The sequence below is a fragment of the Leptodactylus fuscus genome, chromosome 3 (genome assembly GCF_031893055.1).
Source record: "Leptodactylus fuscus isolate aLepFus1 chromosome 3, aLepFus1.hap2, whole genome shotgun sequence".
In the NCBI taxonomy this organism is placed as follows: Eukaryota; Metazoa; Chordata; class Amphibia; order Anura; family Leptodactylidae; genus Leptodactylus; species Leptodactylus fuscus.
Window position 1 is genome coordinate 210,855,597 of NC_134267.1, and position 21,660 is coordinate 210,877,256.

At 46.7% G+C, this 21,660-nt stretch overlaps 1 protein-coding gene across 1 annotated transcript in view; it reads right to left on the reverse strand.

Moving 5' to 3' along the window:
• Positions 1 to 7,163: 7,163 nt before the first annotated feature.
• Positions 7,164 to 21,660, reverse strand: part of MBOAT2 (membrane bound glycerophospholipid O-acyltransferase 2) — a 176,296-nt gene continuing 161,799 nt past the window's right edge. The window contains exons 12-13 of the mRNA XM_075269113.1: positions 10,695 to 10,846; positions 7,164 to 8,288 (exon numbers count right to left, since the gene is read on the reverse strand). Coding sequence (XP_075125214.1) covers positions 8,066 to 8,288; positions 10,695 to 10,846 — 375 coding nt within the window. The 3' untranslated portion in view covers positions 7,164 to 8,065. The remainder of the gene's footprint in view (positions 8,289 to 10,694; positions 10,847 to 21,660) is intronic.

Here is a 21,660-nt window from a genome sequence, read left to right on the forward strand (position 1 = left end):
AATAGATGAGGCGAGGAACACTAGGAACCCACTGTGATTCTACGGTAGACAAACAGTTTATTGAATTGGTAATTCTATATGAAGATTAGAAAATCGTCATCACAACAGAAGGCTTAAAGAATGGAAAATACATAAAAAACAGGGCACAAGACTTAATGCGGACACGTAGTCTATCCATATGTAGTCATCTAGTGCACATACAGTTAAAAAAATAAAAGAATAAACGTTCTTAGTTTTGTCGTACAAATCCGTGGTGGTGCCGTCAAATAAACCGGAGACACAATAAAAATAGCTTTACATTAGAAGCATAGACATTTCTGCTGGTTCCATCCTGAAACATAGTGATTGTGTATCCTTCTAGAAGCCACTTTGTGTATTGGTAGCCACAGTGGGATCACCTACGTGCAGTTCTGAAGTTTGAGTCAGTAGTCAATGGCGTACATATCATTCAGACAGACAAGTGGCCCTTGAAGAAAGGTGACTGAACCCTGGCCGAGCTCCTTCCCAATGCAACTAGGTGACAAGGATCTGTGCATATTGGTTCATAAAAAGGGTATGGGGGTGTCAAGAAAATACCAGGTCCCTGTGTCCTGCGTGGCATAACCCAGCACCATTGTGGTGGCCCATTTTGACAGTTTCTGGAGCCCCTCATCTATGTACACCACACCACTGTAATGACTGTCTTAGGTCGGTTGACACTGACATAAGATGTTCTGATGTTCCCTGTATAGAAACGTTAAATATGAGAAATTAACATAATCACCAAAAAATGGCTGCGCTTATGTGCAGTCGGCTGTGCCCGAGCCCTGATGGCAGAGACGACTGCGCATGCGTAGAAGTTTAAACTCCAGCAACGGAAGAAGACACGGGGAGAGGCCATTCCTGAAGAAGATGGAGGCGCATGTCGGGGCCACAAGAAAATGGCCATTTACACCAGCTTACTGTGTAAGCGGCCATTTTCTTGTGGCCTGGGCATGCGCACGAGGCCTAGAAGATTGAAACCCAGGACGGAAGAAGATACAGGGAGAGGGCGTTCCAGAAGAAGAGAGAGGCGTCGCTGGAGAACTCATATGCATACCGAAGAAAACTGGGATTTCTACCGAACGGCGGCGCGGAGAAGACATATAAAGGTAGGAGAAGAATAGCTTTTCTTAAGGCTATTCCTACACGTTAGTCAGAAAAAAAAAAAATTAATGATGGGATACCTTTAAAATATCTCACTCTGAATATTCACCTCTCCATTTGGCTGGGGATCCAGTGGAGAATCCGTTCAAGTCCCTGGTGTTTTGCCACATGTGACCGATACAGCCAATCAGTGGCCGGTTGTGATGCTTCAATCAAACAGAGGGTAAGCCTGATCGCTCTCTGATTGGCCGTATCGCCCACGTATCAGCTCAAGGTGAGGCACATCGAGGGACCCAAACCAAGACTCTCCACTGGATCCCCAACCAAAGGGAGAGGGGAGTATGCAGAACTTATTATTGCAGGGGTTAAAAAAAGAAATCACCTCCATAGAGAAAAACTCCAGTCAATATACGGTATAATCTTACTTTGATGACCTATTTGGCACCAAGGATGACTTCAAATTATACAATGGAAATTCATAAATCCCTTTTAGTTCCTGTTCGTTCAGTCACCTAGTGGATCATTTTGTTTTCCTGAAACACATTTTTACCTGGTTATGGCTATGTCCACATGGGATATACACCATATATACCAAAGAAATCTTGGAGGCCTGGTATGTGAAGCATGATGCGAAAATGTTTCGGTGAAAACGTCTTCCACGGCCCCCTTTTATTGCATGTCACATCCCTTTTTGTGACATGGACATGAAATATGCTGCTCACCCCACTTTTTTGTGCACAGAAATTGTCCATGAGAGCCCGACCCGTTGCTGATTTTCTTCCTTGGACAAGAGCCATACGTTGCATAGTTGCTGTATATTGTACTATAGCTCAGGCCCATTCAGTTGAATGGGCCTGAGCTGTAGTATGGCCATGTGACCAGTGAATGTGACATCCCTGGTCTGAGAAGAGAACACGTTAAAGTGCACATTCAAACACTATGTAATAGTCGCTGCTGTTGTATTTATGATTGGAGTTTTCCTTTTAGTGCAAAACATGGGCACAGATATTCCATTGACTGAGACTAAATTCCCGTAAATTAGGAAATTCAGGACCACTAAGAAACAGACATTTCTGACAAACTTTGAAGTGACAGAAAACAATGTGGCAATATGCTATACCCCCCCACATACTGCCTATACTTAAGTATGTACCATAAAGAAAATCTAATCCTAAATCATAAAGGAAAACTAAGAAGAACATAAATCATAACAATGTATAAAAAGAAATAGGCGTCAAGGTACTGGATTCGCAACGTACGTCCAGTGACAGCAGTGCAGTATTGTCATACAACTCTTTTACGTACGTCGTTCCTTAGACAACCAGGCTTGTGCTATTGAATGTTTACCCACAGATGACATCTATTACCAATCCACAAAGGATTGTGATCCACCGATCAGTTGTGGTGTGGAGAACATTAAATGGAGCAATGGATGAACATGTTTGGGGCCATTCCATTCCAGTCTATGACTGACAGAGACAGTCAAGTGCAGAGTATTTAGGGGATAAATGTCATTAATGGGGAAAATTCCTTTAAAATCAGTGAGTATGGACAGCATCATGTGACCTTGTTGATCTACTGGACAATTGACGACCACCAATTGTAGGAAAATCCCTTTAAGATCAGTGAGTATGGACGGCATCATGTGATCTTATGGATCTACTGGACAACTAAGGGCCATCAACTGTGGGATAATCCATTAAAGATCAGTGAGCATGGATGGCATTAAGTGAGCTAGTGGATCTACTGGACAATTGAAGACCACCAATTGTGGGATAATCCATTAAAGACCAGTGAGCATGGATGGCAGCATGTGATCTTGTGGATCTACTGGACTACTGAAGACCACCAATTGTAGGAAAATCCCTTTAAGATCAGTGAGAATGGATGGCATCATGTGATTTTATGGATCTACTACACAACTGAAGGCCACCAACTATGGGATAATCCATTAAAGATCAGTGAGCATGGATGGCATTAAGTGAGCTACTGGATCTACTGGACAATTGAAGACCACCAATTGTGGGATAATCCATTAAAGACCAGTGAGCATGGATGGCAGCATGTCATCTTGTGGATCTACTGGACAACTGAAGACCACCAATTGTGGAATAATTCATTTAAGATCAGTGAGCATGGATGACATCATGTGATCTTGTGGATCTACTGTACAACTGAAGACCACCAATTGTGGAATAATTCATTTAAGATCAGTGAGCATGGATGGCATCATGTGATCTTGTGGATCTACTGTACAACTGAAGACCACCAATTGTGGAATAATTCATTTAAGATCAGTGAGCATGGATGGCATCATGTGATCTTGTGGATCTACTGTACAACTGAAGACCACCAATTGTGGGAAAATCCCTTTAAGGTCAGTGTGGATGGATCTTGTGGTCCCATTATTGAAAACTCAAGACCAACAAGCATCAGAGATGACAGCTTGACATCAGAAACCATAAAAATGAGATACGGAGAGGCCTACTAGTTATCACAGTCATGACCAAAGGCTAAGAGATGTTATTGGAATACTTAGTTGTTTTTTAGGGACATGAGATTTATTTTAGATTGATGTTTATTGACCCCATGCACCCGAACCCATAATGGAGATCCTAGAGAATTTCGTGAATGGATACAAGTTGGAGGTAAGGATATAGTGAGCTGACTAAGGATGTGCGTTGCATTCTTAAATGAAGCATTTGGGAGTACCAGAGACAGCCTAGTGTGTCTGCTATGGATTGGCCATGACTGTTGTTGGTCAAAATACAGACTTGAGGTTTTAGCCCAATATAACTTAGAGGAAAAATCTTTTCACTTTTCACCTTTACATCAGGTTCTGCTCCAGGAGACATTCATTATTCTACGGGTGGACAATATGTACGTAAACAAAGTAGATAATTGATCCCCAACCTTTTGTTCCTTAGCCATTGCGAGACTACCAGAAACATATCCATGCCGAATGCTACGAGAACTAACAAGGTCACTGAGAGTTGTCACTTTCCAGACTACATGCAAACAACCATAGTGGTTTTTACTATCCTCAAAAACAGATCAGCGTTCCGTAAGAAACATGTCCGCATTGCATTAGTATTTCAGCCGCAATCACAGATCCATAAAAAGACTTGTATGATCCCCTACACCTGTATGGGTGAGTCTGTGCCACAAATGAGGACAGGAACAGGACCTACTCCATAATTTGTGCATGGTTTGTACGACCTGGACACTGATCAGTCAAAAATACAGACATGTGTATGGGTCATAGAAATAACAATATACTGAAAACAATGACGGTCGTGTGCAAGGGGCCTAAGAGACGCAGCTTGCAGAATTCCAGTCTAATTCATTCACTGCCAAAAAGAAAGCCAACAAAAATATTCTAGTGCAAAAACGTTACATACAGCAGCAAAATACATAGATTCCTGGACCATTGTATCATGGGGAACATGTTAATAGCTAGATATTTTGATGCGAATTTGATGGGATCAGTCAACATACTAGTGACCCTCAATTCAATGACAGATCTTCATCTGAAGTGGGATCTTTTTTGTCCCCTTTAAGCGGCATTAGAGATGTATTGCGCCACTTCTCTTCCTCAGCAACTCTACGCCAAATGATGGTTTGGATGACAGTCTAGACATTAGTATAGTCAGAACCCAGAATATACCGAAAAAGTGGACGAAGGAGCCACACAGGGGCCCATGAGATAAGAGGAGAAGCTAACACAGTGATTATCTGTCTTATGCATGATTGTAAGAATTACACCCAAACCCTTTTGTTTCCCATAGTCCTGACTTGAATTCTGATTTAGCCAAATATCCCCTGCTCTGGTGGGTTTTCAATCCAAACTAGGAGATTTTCTTTCCCATAGAAGGATTTGTCCATGAAAGACACTGACTATTGCAAATGTACTAAAAGTAGTGAGAACAGTCCAACGTCTCCTAGTTTTTTGGAGGCCACATGGTTGGCCATTGATATTGACCATGCTGCCTGTGACAAACAGCACTGCAGAGCCAATCGAAGGCAAGGAGGCACAAAACCCTTACAGAACTGGTGACACTTTGTTCCAGAAATCACTACGGGTGACATATGTAAGACCTCCACATTAGTAAGTAAGGTGGAATTGATCTATACTGGGAAGAGGCTTCTTGCACTGTTATTGGACCACCTTGAGAAGTTAGACACTTGCAATGACATCACATAATGATGGTGGAGACCTGGAAAGAAACTCTACACCCAATCCTTGGCCAACCAATCCAACCAGATACATGTTGCTGTCCTCTGCCCCATCTAACCATGTAATGGAGTCTGCAGTTTGCTACTTCGTAGCGAAACCATTACAGATCGTTCTTTGTCATCTCAGGCCATTCATCATATGCTATATGGAACTTATAACATGGTTTCACCTTTAAGGACGATATTGCAGTATACATATAGATATCATTTGCATAAAAACGTTAATAATTTTCAATGACAATAGCTTTATTTATCTGTTTTAGCCTTATTGTCTGGTACTTTTCTGGTACAACAAAACTGATTCAAGGTGGGTTCACACCTGGTCTCCTCTTTAGGCAATCCAACCTAAGAATCTGTGAGAGCTGTAAAGATATCAGTATACCGCTTGGCAATGAGCTCAAAATTTAACACCAAAAATTTTCTTGCTTCTTGTGCCCAGCCAAGCCTACATGCAACACACAAGGATGAAAGACCACCATTGCCCATCTAGGACCTTTTCACATCACATTTTGGTATCTGGAGTCTTAGGCTCCATTGGACCACTATGTTCTTAAAACTAAATAGAAAAGCTTAGGTGACTACCGTTTTTATACAAGTGTATGGGTGTATTGAGGGGCATAGGTAGAGGCATCATCCTGGGAGGCTTCTGCGATAAAATAACACGCCCCAGCGGTTTATCGAAGACAACCATTTCTATGGCCCTATACACAAAGCCGCAGGTATTATGGTGGTGATTCTGGCCTGTAGAAAACAACCGGAAATTATGAAGCGTGTCCTATTGTGTATTTACAATTGTAGGGGATCAAACAAGTCTTTTTGTGGGTCTGTAATTACGGATGACATACAGAAATTTTTTTTGGGGATCAGTATTTGCGCACAGTTAAAACCACTAGAGTCGTGTGCATGTAGCCCAATGGCAGACGTCATTTATATCACTAGGTCTATCCCATGTCTCAAACCCAGAACCTTGTGTATAACAGGCAGACACCCTAATAATAGAGTCACAGCCGTAACTGTTCTCAGTGAGAAGATTTTCTGTATATTTACATGTATAATGTCCTGGTAAATAAAGGGATATCTCTATATAATACAGTATGCATGTAAAAAGCAAAATACTATTGAAGCTTTTGATAAGAGAAATCTGCTCAGTTTCTGAGCCTGTGAATCTGCTATTAGGGTGCCTGCCTCTCATAGACAAAGTACTGGGTTGAGACCCTGGAACGACCTAATAAAAAATTTTGTAGAATGAATCCTTACATACTTCCATTGTACATCTGTTAGGCTAAGTTCACACAGGGGGCGGTAAGGCGGATTTTGGCACCAAGAGTGACGCGGGGAGCCGCGTCACTCTCGGGTCAAGACCCGCCTGCCACGACTGTTGTGGCTTCCAACAGTCGCGGCTTCCCCCTCCAGAGCAGGCTCAAATGAATGTGCCGACTCCGGAGGTTGTGGACGCTACAGCTCAACAAGCTGAGGAATCCGTCTGAAGAAAGGGCAGCCCGCTTCTTTTTTTCCGTGAGTGGCAACATATCGCTCACGGAAAAAAGTAGCCTGGTGGTCGCCATAGAACACCATTGTGAGGGGGCGGATTATGACGTGGATTACACGCCATAATCCGCTCCCTTAGTGCCCATGTGAACTAGCCCTTAGAAGGCTCTAATGTGATGAGTACAGGCCCATAGTCCAAGCCTTGTCTTCCAAGTCAAGTCACATTGTCAAGTCGAGGTGTTGTACTCAGTGTGTACCTATAAGTAATGGCAGAGCCTGGTAGGTGGACCATCCATTACCCAGATATCAGCTAATCTAGGATCAATACAAGGTAAGTAATTCAATGTTTTTACAGAATTACATCTAATTTATGTAGATGATATCAGTCTATGTATTATAAAATGGTGTCCTGAAGCGCACGTATGCTTTAAATGGTGTCCATGTTCAGACACAAACCAACCACATGTCAAAAAATAACAAAATGGTCTGGAAACATAGAAGACACAGAAGAACTACTGTAGATAACCTAGAATTTCCATTTCTACTTGGGTCATACTCTACCAATAGCACAGAGTGTTGGGCTCCTGCAGTGACAACCTTAGAAATGTGATCTTCAGCAGCACACCACATGTTCCTACTAAGACGTAGCCTCATTCCTTTGGCTGTGGTTTGGTTGGATGGACAAGACGAGTTGCCTGACTAGTTGCTTTGTCTCAGAGGAGAGTTATACATGTTATTAATGTGATATTTTTTAGAATACTGCTTTATTACTACCGTTCTTGGCAGCACCATGAATAGGACGATTACTCGTATCCAAGCCCCAAGCAACCCATCAGTAATTTCATTCAGTAGAGAGATAGAGAGACAGAGGGATTAAGGCAAAGGGTTCGGAAACGTTTTCTGGATCTCTACTATTTGTGCCCAAATTGTTAACCCCTGCAATGCCTGGAGACGTCATACGTTCATCAAAGGAACATACACATAAACATGGTCCTAAGAGCGTATGTTACAAGTCCTGAGTGCCCATTATAAAATAATGGAAATATTGTAAGGCTAGGCCCACATGGCATGGCATTGTGGAGTCAACGAGCTTCCCTTGCAGTGCTATCCTTACACAGAATGTTTTGTAATACCGTCTTGTCCTGTGCACAATTCACAAACCCATTGGAGGTTCTAAAAATGGAATTGTAAAAACATATAAAATTCTGTCCGTGGGTCATTGCGGTGCGCTGGGTCGCCTCCAGGCTGTCTCTTCCCGCTGACTGCTGTTATTGTTTGTGGTGGCATGGCTGTTTTGTTCTGTTCTGTTTTCTTCTTTCTTCGCTTTCTCCGGTGGAGGAGCAATGGATTCCTTTTCAGTTCTTTCCTTTTTCCTTGCCCGAGCTGGCAAGATTAACAGCACCAATATGCAGAGAAAGTGTAGGCAGTAGTACCAGGAGCTTCGAGAAATAAGAGGGTCATGGTTACATGAGAGAACACAACGTATAAGACATATAGTATAGGATATTCTGCATAAGCAATGGTACTGGCCCTACATAACACTATATTATGGTTCACAGCCTATAACATCAGGATGCTGCTGAATGGGGGTCAACCTTAGGGGTGTGTGACCTGTTTGGTCACTGGATATTACCACAAATGTTATAGGGGCATTCCAATATTATAATATAATGATATGGTTAATTGCTAGGATTTGCTATCACTGTATGATCAAATCTTTTCTTACACAGTGGCGCTCCCACACTCCCATCTGGTCCCATTCACTTGAAAATGGCATAACTATAGGGGTCCCAGAGTTCACAGCTGCAACCAGACCCATAAGCCAGGGTGCCCACGGGTCACCTTCATCATCCTAAAGGCCCCCCTAGGGCAACTGAGCTGCCAATTTCCAGAAACGAACACTCGTACAATTACTTGGCCCCAAAAAACGGCATGTCTTATATTGCCGACTATTACCCAATGAACGAGTGTTTGCTCAGTCATTGTCCGTTGGCAACACAACATCTTGTGTAATAAGCAGTCTGCTACCAATTGACAATGAACGTATAAACTGGGGGAACAATGCTTTATCCATCACTCCCCCTGATGTCCTATGCACCAGTCTGTGTAATAAGACCGGGGACAAACGAGCACTAATTGGCGATAAATCAGAAATATCCATTTGTCTAATACTACCTTGTGGATGACTAAACTTTTTTTTATTTCCGTTCTGATTTCCTGTGCATTGTAAATGTATTAACCCTGGCCTCTGGTGCATCAAAGTGAGGCAGGGGAAGAAGATTTATGATACACAGCCATTCAACACTTGGTCAGTAGTATATAATCCTCAGTGTACTTTGGGCCCAGATAGAGAAGGAAAGGGGAATGTAAATACTACTAAAATGTTCCGATAGGAGGCAGCTAATAGGGGAAATATTGCACACGGGGGCCCAGGCTTCAGAATCTTTGAGCTTTTAGGTACACCCCTGGTTATCTGACCTGGGACCTGAATGGCTGTCTCTCTTCAACTCTACTGTCTGTCCGCTAAGAATGTTTCTAATATAATTTCTAAAACTGAGTTTAATAACTAGACAGAACTTTTATTAAATTACTTCTAATAAGTCTTACCAGAAAGACTTACCTGGCCCCCATCCCTGGAAGATGGAAAACGCAAAACACATGTCAGGATGCTGGGCTGGTAAATGTTATCCAGATTAAAGATGACACTTCACTACCTCCACTAAGTTCAGCTGTTTACATAATTTGGCAATTGGTGCAGTTAGTTTTGGTGCCTGATGTGCTATTTAGGCTCTGTACGGTCAGGAGGGCGGTGTCAGGCAGGAGCAGACGAGGGGGTGGACTGAGTGCTGACACTAGCTGCCTCTGATTGGTGCTCTGAATCACGTCCCCCTGCCTGACACCGCCCACCTGACATTACAGAGCTTAAAGGGATTCTACCATTAAAACCTCTTTTTTTGTGGATAGACGTCGGAATAGCCTTTAGAAAGGCTATTCGCCTCTTACCTTTAGACATGGTCTCCGCCGCGCCGTTCTTTAGAAATACCATTTTTTACCGGTATGTAAATAAGTTCTCTGGCAGCGATGGGGGCGGGCCCCAGCACTGAAAATGCGATGGGGGCGTTCCCACTGCTGCTCGAGAACACAATCCTGCGACGCCTCTATCTTCAGCTGGATCCTCCCCTTCTTTGTCGTCTTCCAACTGCGTAGGTGTTGGAGGTGATGCAGGAGGAAGATGACAGAGAAGGGGAAGATCCAGTCGAAGATAGAGGCGTTGCAGGATCGTGTTCTCGAGCAGCAGTGGGGACGACCCCATTGCATTTTCAGCGCTGGGGTCCACCCCCATCGCTGTGAGAGAACTAATTTGCATACTGGTAAAAAAAACGGTATTTCTAAGGAACGGCACGGTGGAGATCACATCTAAAGGTAAGAGACGAATAGCCTTTCTAAAGGCTATTCCAACGTCTTATCCACAAAAAAAGAGGTTTTAATGGTAGAATCCCTTTAAATACCACATCAGGCATCAAAAATGGGGCTGAGCTGCAATACCAAACACAGCCACTATACAATGTAAGGCGCTGTACTTGGTAAGTAATGAGACCACAACAATCAAAATCATAGTCCTGGACAACCCTTTAAAGGTGTGACCTTTTTGATGGGTACCAGACTAACATGCGTGTATGGTCTATTTGTATACTGGTGACTATCTCTATTTTATTGACTCTTTCATACAGATACATTGTGGTATTGATTATGTGGGTGCCATTTTGTGTATATACCCTGCCTATATGTGGTTTTCCTTTATACGGTTCAGATCTTGATCATTATAAACTAATCCAATGAATTACCTGTAAAACTGTAGTGATGGCTTCACTGATAAGAGCACAAACGGTGCCACTGTGTAACTGATCGCCACTTGCGTCGCTATCCACGTCATCACGTCATATAGTAATTTCAGTTCTGGGGATTGAAGAAAATGATGTCGAACATTGTTTCTTATCTGAAAGAAAAAACAAATTATTTTTTTTAATCTTTTACACCCAGCGCTGGATCCTCGTCATGCTGTAAAGTCATAGTTGTATCATAATACATGATGACATCACATGTTTGTCAAGGAGCTGTAAGTCACACAATGACCTCATGTATCTCGTAGAAGGGAACTAGTGGCTGGATGATGTATTTTTAGGTTTTATTAATACAGACTACAAGCTGATATCTTTTGCATGACCTCAGGTAACACTGATAAAGTACCATGCAGAGTTTGTACAAGGCGAGGCACCAGCTTATCATAATTCTATAATAATCATGGCTCTAATTCACTTTTTATGCATTTGTATGCCTTTGAAGAGGCTGAAGTTGCTTTGGTTAGCATTAGAGATGAGCGAACACTAAAATGTTCGAGGTTCGAAATTCGATTCGAACAGCCGCTCAATGTTCGTGTGTTCGAACGGGTTTCGAACCCCATTATAGTCTATGGGGAACAGATACTCGTTAAGGGGGAAACCCAAATCCGTGTCTGGAGGGTCACCAAGTCCACTATGACAACCCAGGAAATGATGCCAACACCTCTGGAATGACACTGGGACAGCAGGGGAAGCATGTCTGGGGGCATCTAACACACCAAAGACCCTCTATTACCCCAACATCACAGCCTAACAACTACACACTTTACACACTCAATACCACCTCTCTGACAGTAGGAAAACACCTTGAAACATGTGTATTTGGCACTTGCAGTGAGGAGAGCTTGTCACCAGCAGTGAATTTGGCCCTTGTAGTAAGTTGAGGTTGGCACCAACATTTGTTTTGAAAATCAGGGTGGATTGAGCCTCTAACCAGCAGAGTTTGGGCAAATTCATGGTGGAGGGAGCCTCTAAAAACCCCAGTTTGGACCAATTCATGGTGGAGGGAGACTCTAAAAACCCCAGTTTGGACCAATTCATGGTGGAGGGAGCCTCTAAAAACCCCAGTTTGGACCAATTCATGGTGGAGGGAGCCTCTAACCAGCCCAGTTTGGGCAAATTCATGGTGGAGGGAGCCTCTAACCAGCCCAGTTTGGACCAATTAATGGTGGAGGGAGCCTCTAACCAGCCCAGTTTGGACCAATTAATGGTGGAGGGAGCCTCTAACCACCCCAGTTTGGACCAATTCATGGTGGAGGGAGCCTCTAACCAGCCCAGTTTGGACCAATTCATGGTGGAGGGAGCCTCTAAAAAACCCAGTTTGGACCAATTCATGGTGGAGGGAGCCTCTAAACAGCCCAGTTTGGGCAAATTCATGGTGGAGGGAGCCTCTAACCACCCCAGTTTGGACCAATTCATGGTGGAGGGAGCCTCTAAACAGCCAAGTTTGGACCAATTCATGGTGAAGGGAGCCTCTAAAAACCCGTTTGGACCAATTCATGGTGGAGGGAGCCTCTAACCAGCCCAGTTTGGGCAAATTCATGGTGGAGGGAGCCTCTAAACAGCCCAGTTTGGGCAAATTCATGGTGGAGGGAGCCTCTAACCAGCCCAGTTTGGACCAATTCATGGTGGAGGGAGCCTCTAACCAGCCCAGTTTGGGCAAATTCATGGTGGAGGGAGCCTCTAAACAGCCCAGTTTGGGCAAATTCATGGTGGAGGGAGCCTCTAAACAGCCAAGTTTGGACCAATTCATGGTGAAGGGAGCCTCTAAAAACCCGTTTGGACCAATTCATGGTGGAGGGAGCCTCTAACCAGCCCAGTTTGGGCAAATTCATGGTGGAGGGAGCCTCTAAACAGCCCAGTTTGGGCAAATTCATGGTGGAGGGAGCCTCTAACCAGCCCAGTTTGGACCAATTCATGGTGGAGGGAGCCTCTAACCAGCCCAGTTTGGGCAAATTCATGGTGGAGGGAGCCTCTAAACAGCCCAGTTTGGGCAAATTCATGGTGGAGGGAGCCTCTAACCAGCCCAGTTTGGACCAATTAATGGTGGAGGGAGCCTCTAAACAGCCAAGTTTTGGGAAATTCATGGTGGAGGGAGCCTCTAACCAGCCCAGTTTGGACCAATTCATGGTGGAGGGAGCCTCTAACCAGCCCAGTTTGGACCAATTCATGGTGGAGGGAGCCTCTAAACAGCCCAGTTTGGGCAAATTCATGGTGGAGGGAGCCTCTAAAAAACCCAGTTTGGACCAATTCATGGTGGAGGGAGCCTCTAATTAGCCCAGTTTGGACCAATTAATTGTGGAGGGAGCCTCTAACCAGCCCAGTTTGGACCAATTAATGGTGGAGGGAGCCTCTAACCACCCCAGTTTGGGCAAATTCATGGTGGAGGGAGCCTCTAACCAGCCCAGTTTGGACCAATTAATGGTGGAGGGAGCCTCTAAACAGCCAAGTTTTGGGAAATTCATGGTGGAGGGAGCCTCTAACCAGCCCAGTTTGGACCAATTCATGGTGGAGGGAGCCTCTAAACAGCCCAGTTTGGGCAAATTCATGGTGGAGGGAGCCTCTAACCAGCCAAGTTTGGACCAATTCATGGTGAAGGGAGCCTCTAAAAACCCGTTTGGACCAATTCATGGTGGAGGGAGCCTCTAACCAGCCCAGTTTGGGCAAATTCATGGTGGAGGGAGCCTCTAAACAGCCCAGTTTGGGCAAATTCATGGTGGAGGGAGCCTCTAACCAGCCCAGTTTGGACCAATTCATGGTGGAGGGAGCCTCTAACCAGCCCAGTTTGGGCAAATTCATGGTGGAGGGAGCCTCTAAACAGCCCAGTTTGGGCAAATTCATGGTGGAGGGAGCCTCTAACCAGCCCAGTTTGGACCAATTAATGGTGGAGGGAGCCTCTAACCAGCCCAGTTTGGGCAAATTCATGGTGGAGGGAGCCTCTAAACAGCCCAGTTTGGGCAAATTCATGGTGGAGGGAGCCTCTAACCAGCCCAGTTTGGACCAATTCATGGTGGAGGGAGCCTCTAACCAGCCCAGTTTGGGCAAATTCATGGTGGAGGGAGCCTCTAAACAGCCCAGTTTGGGCAAATTCATGGTGGAGGGAGCCTCTAACCAGCCCAGTTTGGACCAATTCATGGTGGAGGGAGCCTCTAACCAGCCCAGTTTGGGCAAATTCATGGTGGAGGGAGCCTCTAAACAGCCCAGTTTGGGCAAATTCATGGTGGAGGGAGCCTCTAACCAGCCCAGTTTGGACCAATTAATGGTGGAGGGAGCCTCTAAACAGCCAAGTTTTGGGAAATTCATGGTGGAGGGAGCCTCTAACCAGCCCAGTTTGGACCAATTCATGGTGGAGGGAGCCTCTAAACAGCCCAGTTTGGGCAAATTCATGGTGGAGGGAGCCTCTAAACAGCCAAGTTTGGACCAATTCATGGTGAAGGGAGCCTCTAAAAACCCGTTTGGACCAATTCATGGTGGAGGGAGCCTCTAACCAGCCCAGTTTGGGCAAATTCATGGTGGAGGGAGCCTCTAAACAGCCCAGTTTGGGCAAATTCATGGTGGAGGGAGCCTCTAACCAGCCCAGTTTGGACCAATTCATGGTGGAGGGAGCCTCTAACCAGCCCAGTTTGGGCAAATTCATGGTGGAGGGAGCCTCTAAACAGCCCAGTTTGGGCAAATTCATGGTGGAGGGAGCCTCTAACCAGCCCAGTTTGGACCAATTAATGGTGGAGGGAGCCTCTAAACAGCCAAGTTTTGGGAAATTCATGGTGGAGGGAGCCTCTAACCAGCCCAGTTTGGACCAATTCATGGTGGAGGGAGCCTCTAACCAGCCCAGTTTGGACCAATTCATGGTGGAGGGAGCCTCTAAACAGCCCAGTTTGGGCAAATTCATGGTGGAGGGAGCCTCTAAAAAACCCAGTTTGGACCAATTCATGGTGGAGGGAGCCTCTAATTAGCCCAGTTTGGACCAATTAATTGTGGAGGGAGCCTCTAACCAGCCCAGTTTGGACCAATTAATGGTGGAGGGAGCCTCTATCCACCCCAGTTTGGGCAAATTCATGGTGGAGGGAGCCTCTAACCAGCCCAGTTTGGACCAATTAATGGTGGAGGGAGCCTCTAAACAGCCAAGTTTTGGGAAATTCATGGTGGAGGGAGCCTCTAACCAGCCCAGTTTGGACCAATTCATGGTGGAGGGAGCCTCTAAACAGCCCAGTTTGGGCAAATTCATGGTGGAGGGAGCCTCTAAAAAACCCAGTTTGGACCAATTCATGGTGGAGGGAGCCTCTAATTAGCCCAGTTTGGACCAATTAATTGTGGAGGGAGCCTCTAACCAGCCCAGTTTGGACCAATTCATGGTGGAGGGAGCCTCTAACCAGCCCAGTTTGGGCAAATTCATGGTGGAGGGAGCCTCTAAACAGCCCAGTTTGGGCAAATTCATGGTGGAGGGAGCCTCTAACCAGCCCAGTTTGGACCAATTAATGGTGGAGGGAGCCTCTAAACAGCCAAGTTTTGGGAAATTCATGGTGGAGGGAGCCTCTAAAAAACCCAGTTTGGACCAATTCATGGTGGAGGGAGCCTCTAAACAGCCCAGTTTGGGCAAATTCATGGTGGAGGGAGCCTCTAAACAGCCAAGTTTGGACCAATTCATGGTGAAGGGAGCCTCTAAAAACCCGTTTGGACCAATTCATGGTGGAGGGAGCCTCTAACCAGCCCAGTTTGGGCAAATTCATGGTGGAGGGAGCCTCTAAACAGCCCAGTTTGGGCAAATTCATGGTGGAGGGAGCCTCTAACCAGCCCAGTTTGGACCAATTCATGGTGGAGGGAGCCTCTAACCAGCCCAGTTTGGGCAAATTCATGGTGGAGGGAGCCTCTAAACAGCCCAGTTTGGGCAAATTCATGGTGGAGGGAGCCTCTAACCAGCCCAGTTTGGACCAATTAATGGTGGAGGGAGCCTCTAAACAGCCAAGTTTTGGGAAATTCATGGTGGAGGGAGCCTCTAACCAGCCCAGTTTGGACCAATTCATGGTGGAGGGAGCCTCTAACCAGCCCAGTTTGGACCAATTCATGGTGGAGGGAGCCTCTAAACAGCCCAGTTTGGGCAAATTCATGGTGGAGGGAGCCTCTAAAAAACCCAGTTTGGACCAATTCATGGTGGAGGGAGCCTCTAATTAGCCCAGTTTGGACCAATTAATTGTGGAGGGAGCCTCTAACCAGCCCAGTTTGGACCAATTAATGGTGGAGGGAGCCTCTAACCACCCCAGTTTGGGCAAATTCATGGTGGAGGGAGCCTCTAACCAGCCCAGTTTGGACCAATTAATGGTGGAGGGAGCCTCTAAACAGCCAAGTTTTGGGAAATTCATGGTGGAGGGAGCCTCTAACCAGCCCAGTTTGGACCAATTCATGGTGGAGGGAGCCTCTAAACAGCCCAGTTTGGGCAAATTCATGGTGGAGGGAGCCTCTAAAAAACCCAGTTTGGACCAATTCATGGTGGAGGGAGCCTCTAATTAGCCCAGTTTGGACCAATTAATTGTGGAGGGAGCCTCTAACCAGCCCAGTTTGGACCAATTCATGGTGGAGGGAGCCTCTAACCAGCCCAGTTTGGACCAATTCATGGTGGAGGGAGCCTCTAACCAGCCCAGTTTGGACCAATTCATGGTGGAGGGAGCCTCTAAAAAACCCAGTTTGGACCAATTCATGGTGGAGGGAGCCTCTAAACAGCCCAGTTTGGGCAAATTCATGGTGGAAGGAGCCTCTAACCAGCAGAGTTGTGGGAAAGCAGGGTGGAGGGAGCCTCTAACCAGCAGAGTTGGTGGAAATCAGGGTGGAGGGAGCCTCTAACCAGCAGAGTTGGGGGAAATCATGTTGGAGGGAGCCTAGTATTAGCAGAATTGTGCAACGCTTATGGTGGATGAGTATGAGGATGCGGAGGAATTGGAGAGGTTGAGTACAGACATGGAGTTTCATGTTGGGGTGCTTTACACAGGTGGGCACAAAAATGAAGGCTCTATCCAGTGGTGGTTCATTTTTATCAAAGTGAGCCGGTCGGCACTCTCAGCTGACAGACGGGTGCGCTTGTCAGTGATGATGCCACCGGCTGCACTGAACACCCTCTCAGATAGGACGCTGGCAGCAGGACAGGACAGCACCTCCAAGGCATATAGGGCAAGTTCAAGCCACAGGTCCAACTTCGACACCCAATACGTGTAGGGCGCAGAGGGGTCGGAGAGGACAGGGCTGTGGTCGGAAAGGTATTCCCGCAACATGCGCCTATACTTCTCACGCCTGGTGACACTAGGACCCTCCGTGGCGGCACTTTGGCGAGGGGGTGCCATCAAGGTGTCCCAGACCTTAGACAGTGTGCCCCTCGTTTGTGTGGACCGGTGAGAACTTGGTTGCCTACTGGAGGAACTGCCCTCCCTGCCGCCAACGTCACATGCTGGAAACATCTCCATCATATTCTGCACCAATTGCCTGTGGCAAGCATTGATGCGATTGGCCCTCCCCTCTACCGGAATAAAAGACGAGATGTTGTTTTTATACCGGGGGTCAAGGATAGCAAAGATCCAGTACTGGTTGTCCTCCATGATTTTGACAATACGCTTGTCGGTTGTAAAGCACCCCAACATGAACTCAGCCATGTCTGCCACAGTGTTAGTTGGCATGACTCCTCTGGCCCCACCGGAAAGTTCAATCTCCATTTCCTCCTCATCCTCCATGTCTACCCATCCGCGCTGCAACAATGGGACGATTCGAAGTTGCCCGGAAGCCTCCTGTATCACCATCACATCATCGGACAACTCTTCTTCCTCCTCCTCCTCCTCCTCCTCCTCCATTAAACGCAGTGAAGCGGACAGATGTGTGGACCTACTCTCCAGCTGTGACGGATCGGATGCTATCCCTAACTCCTCTGTGTGATCTGAGTTATCCCTGATGTCAATCAGGGATTCTCTCAGAACACACAAGAGCGGGATTGTAAGGCTCACCATCGCATCCTCAGAGCTCACCCTCCTTGTGGACTCCTCAAAGACCCGTAGGATGTCACAAAGGTCTCTCATCCATGGCCACTCATGGATGTGAAACTGAGGCAGCTGACTTTGTGGCACCCTAGGGTTTTGTAGCTGGTATTCCATCAAAGGTCTCTGCTGCTCAACCACTCTATTCAACATCTGAAACGTTGAGTTCCAGCGTGTGGGGACGTCGCACAAAAGCCGGTGTTGTGGCACATGCAGGCGTTGCTGGAGAGATTTTAAGCTAGCAGCGGCTACTGTCGACTTGCGAAAGTGGGCGCACATGCGCCGCACTTTCACCAGTAGCTCTGGAACATTGGGGTAGCTCTTTAGGAAACGTTGCACCACTAGGTTGAAGACGTGGGCCAGGCATGGAACATGTTGGAGTCCGGCAAGCTCCAGAGCTGCTACCAGGTTCCGGCCGTTATCACAAACGACCATGCCTGGGCCCAGGTGCAGCGGCTCAAACCATATTGCCGTCTCATCGAGGAGGGCATCCCTCACCTCGGAGGCAGTGTGCTGTCTGTCCCCCAAGCTGATCAGCTTCAGCACAGCCTGCTGACGTCTACCAACGCCAGTGCTGCAACGTTTCCAACTCGTAGCTGGGGTCAATCTAACAGCGGAGGAGGAGGCGGTGGCGGAGGAGGAGGCGGTGGCGGAGGAGGAGGCGGTAGAGGAGGAGGAGGAGGGGGGTGTTCTTCTCGTGTCCCTGCCAGGAATGTTAGGCGGGGAGACGAGGTACACCGGGCCAGTTTGGGAAGCAGTCCCAGCCTCAACTACATTCACCCAGTGTGCCGTCAGTGAAATGTAGCGTCCCTGTCCGCATGCACTTGTCCACGCGTCGGTGGTCAAGTGGACCTTTGTGCAAAGCGCGGAACTAAGGGCCCGCCTGATGTTGAGTGACACGTGCTGGTGCAAGGCGGGGACGGCACACCGGGAGAAGTAGTGACGGCTAGGGACGGCATAGCGAGGTGCCGCAGTTGCCATCAGGTCCAGGAAGGCGGGAGTTTCAACAAGCCGGAACGCCAACATCTCCTGGGCCAGCAGTTTAGCGATGTTGGCGTTCAAGGCTTGCGCGTGTGGGTGGTTAGCAGTGTATTTCTGCCGCCGCTCCAATGTCTGAGAGATGGTGGGTTGTTGTAAAGAAACGCCTGATGGTGCCTTTGATGGTGCAGGAGAAGGAGATAAGACAGGACCAGGGGAGGATGAGGTAGAAGTCAACAAAGTGGCGGAGGCAGATGAAGTGGTGTCCTGGCTCGTCCTCTGGAGTGCATCGCCAGCACAGTCAGCAGTGGCAGTGGCAGAGGCAGAGGCAGTGGCAGTGGCGTGAACGGCAGGCGGCCTTTGTCCTGCCGTTGCTGCCTGCCACTGATTCCAGTGCTTGGATTCCAAATGACGGCGCATTGAAGTGGTGGACAGGTTGCTCTTCTCAGAGCCCCTAATCAATTTCGAGAGGCAAATTGTGCAGACAACACTATATCTGTCCTCGGCGCATTCCTTGAAAAAACTCCACACCTTCGAGAAACGTGCCCTCGAGGTGGGAGTTTTTCGGGGCTGGGTACGAACTGGAACATCTTGGGAGATTCCGGGTGTGGCCTGGCTTCGCCTAAGCTGCTGACCTCTGCCTCTGCCTCTAGCTACCCTTTTTGGTGCTGCACCTGCCTCAACATCCACACTACTTTCCCCGCTTGACATCCCCCCTGTCCAGGTCGGGTCAGTGTCCTCATCATCCACCACTTCCTCTTCCAACTCCTGTCTCATCTCCTCCTCCCGCACAATGCGCCGGTCAACTGGATGCCCTGACGGCAACTGCGTCACATCATCGTCGATGAGGGTGGGTTGCTGGTCATCCACCACCAAATCGAACGGAGATGGAGGAGACTCTAGTGTTTGAGCATCTGGACACAGATGCTCCTCTGTTAGGTTCGTGGAATCGTGACGTGGAGAGGCAGGTTGAGGGACAATGAAAGGAGCGGAGAACAGCTCTGGGGAGCAGGGACAGTTTGGGTTATTGTTCTGTAAAGCTTCGGAATTTTGGGAGGAAGGAAGACAAGACTGTTGGGTAATAGGAGGAGAGGAGGCAGAGTCTGACTGGCTGCTGGACAATGTGCTGTAAGCGTTCTCTGACAGCCATTGCAAGACCTGTTCCTGGTTCTCGGGCCTACTAAGGTTTGTACCCTGCAGTTTAGTTAATGTGGCAAGCAACCCTGGCACTGTGGAGTGGCGCAATGCTTGCTGCCCCACAGGAGTAGGCACGGGACGCCCTGTGGCTTCACTGCTACCTTGCTCCCCAGAACCATTCCCCCGACCTCGCCCACGGCCTCGTCCACGTCCCTTTCCGGGAGCCTTGCGCATTTTGAATTCCTAGTTAGAAATTGGCACTGTATACCAGTAGTAAAAATTGTGGGTGCACGTAACCCCAATATATTCTTTGAATTCCCAGTCAGACAATGGCACTGTATACCAGTAGTAAAAATTGTGGGTGCACGTAACCCCAATATATTCTTTGAATTCCCAGTCAGAAACTGGCACTATATGGCAGTAGCAAGAAATGAGGGTATTTGTATTCCCAATATACTCTTTGAATTCCCAGTCAGACAATGGCACTGTATACCAGTAGTAAAAATTGTGGGTGCACGTAACCCCAATATATTCTTTGAATTCCCAGTCAGAAACTGGCACTATATGGCAGTAGCAAGAAATGAGGGTATTTGTATTCCCAATATACTCTTTGAATTCCCAGTCAGACAATGGCACTGTATACCAGTAGTAAAAATTGTGGGTGCACGTAACCCCAATATATTCTTTGAATTCCCAGTCAGAAACTGGCACTATATGGCAGTAGCAAGAAATGAGGGTATTTATAACCCCAATATACTCTTTGAATTCCCAGTCAGACAATGGCACTGTATACCAGTAGTAAAAATTGTGGGTGCACGTAACCCCAATATATTCTTTGAATTCCCAGTCAGAAACTGGCACTATATGGCAGTAGCAAGAAATGAGGGTATTTGTATTCCCAATATACTCTTTGAATTCCCAGTCAGACAATGGCACTGTATACCAGTAGTAAAAATTGTGGGTGCACGTAACCCCAATATATTCTTTGAATTCCCAGTCAGAAACTGGCACTATATGGCAGTAGCAAGAAATGAGGGTATTTGTATTCCCAATATACTCTTTGAATTCCCAGTCAGACAATGGCACTGTATACCAGTAGTAAAAATTGTGGGTGCACGTAACCCCAATATATTCTTTGAATTACCAGTCAGAAACTGGCACTATATGGCAGTAGCAAGAAATGAGGGTATTTATAACCCCAATATATTCTTTGAATTCCCAGTCAGACAATGGCACTGTATACCAGTAGTAAAAATTGTGGGTGCACGTAACCCCAATATATTCTTTGAATTCCCAGTCAGAAACTGGCACTATATGGCAGTAGCAAGAAATGAGGGTATTTGTATTCCCAATATACTCTTTGAATTCCCAGTCAGACAATGGCACTGTATACCAGTAGTAAAAATTGTGGGTGCACGTAACCCCAATATATTCTTTGAATTCCCAGTCAGAAACTGGCACTATATGGCAGTAGCAAGAAATGAGGGTATTTGTATTCCCAATATACTCTTTGAATTCCCAGTCAGACAATGGCACTGTATACCAGTAGTAAAAATTGTGGGTGCACGTAACCCCAATATATTCTTTGAATTCCCAGTCAGAAACTGGCACTATATGGCAGTAGCAAGAAATGAGGGTATTTGTATTCCCAATATACTCTTTGAATTCCCAGTCAGACAATGGCACTGTATACCAGTAGTAAAAATTGTGGGTGCACGTAACCCCAATATATTCTTTGAATTCCCAGTCAGACACTGGCACTATATGGCAGTAGCAAGAAATGAGGG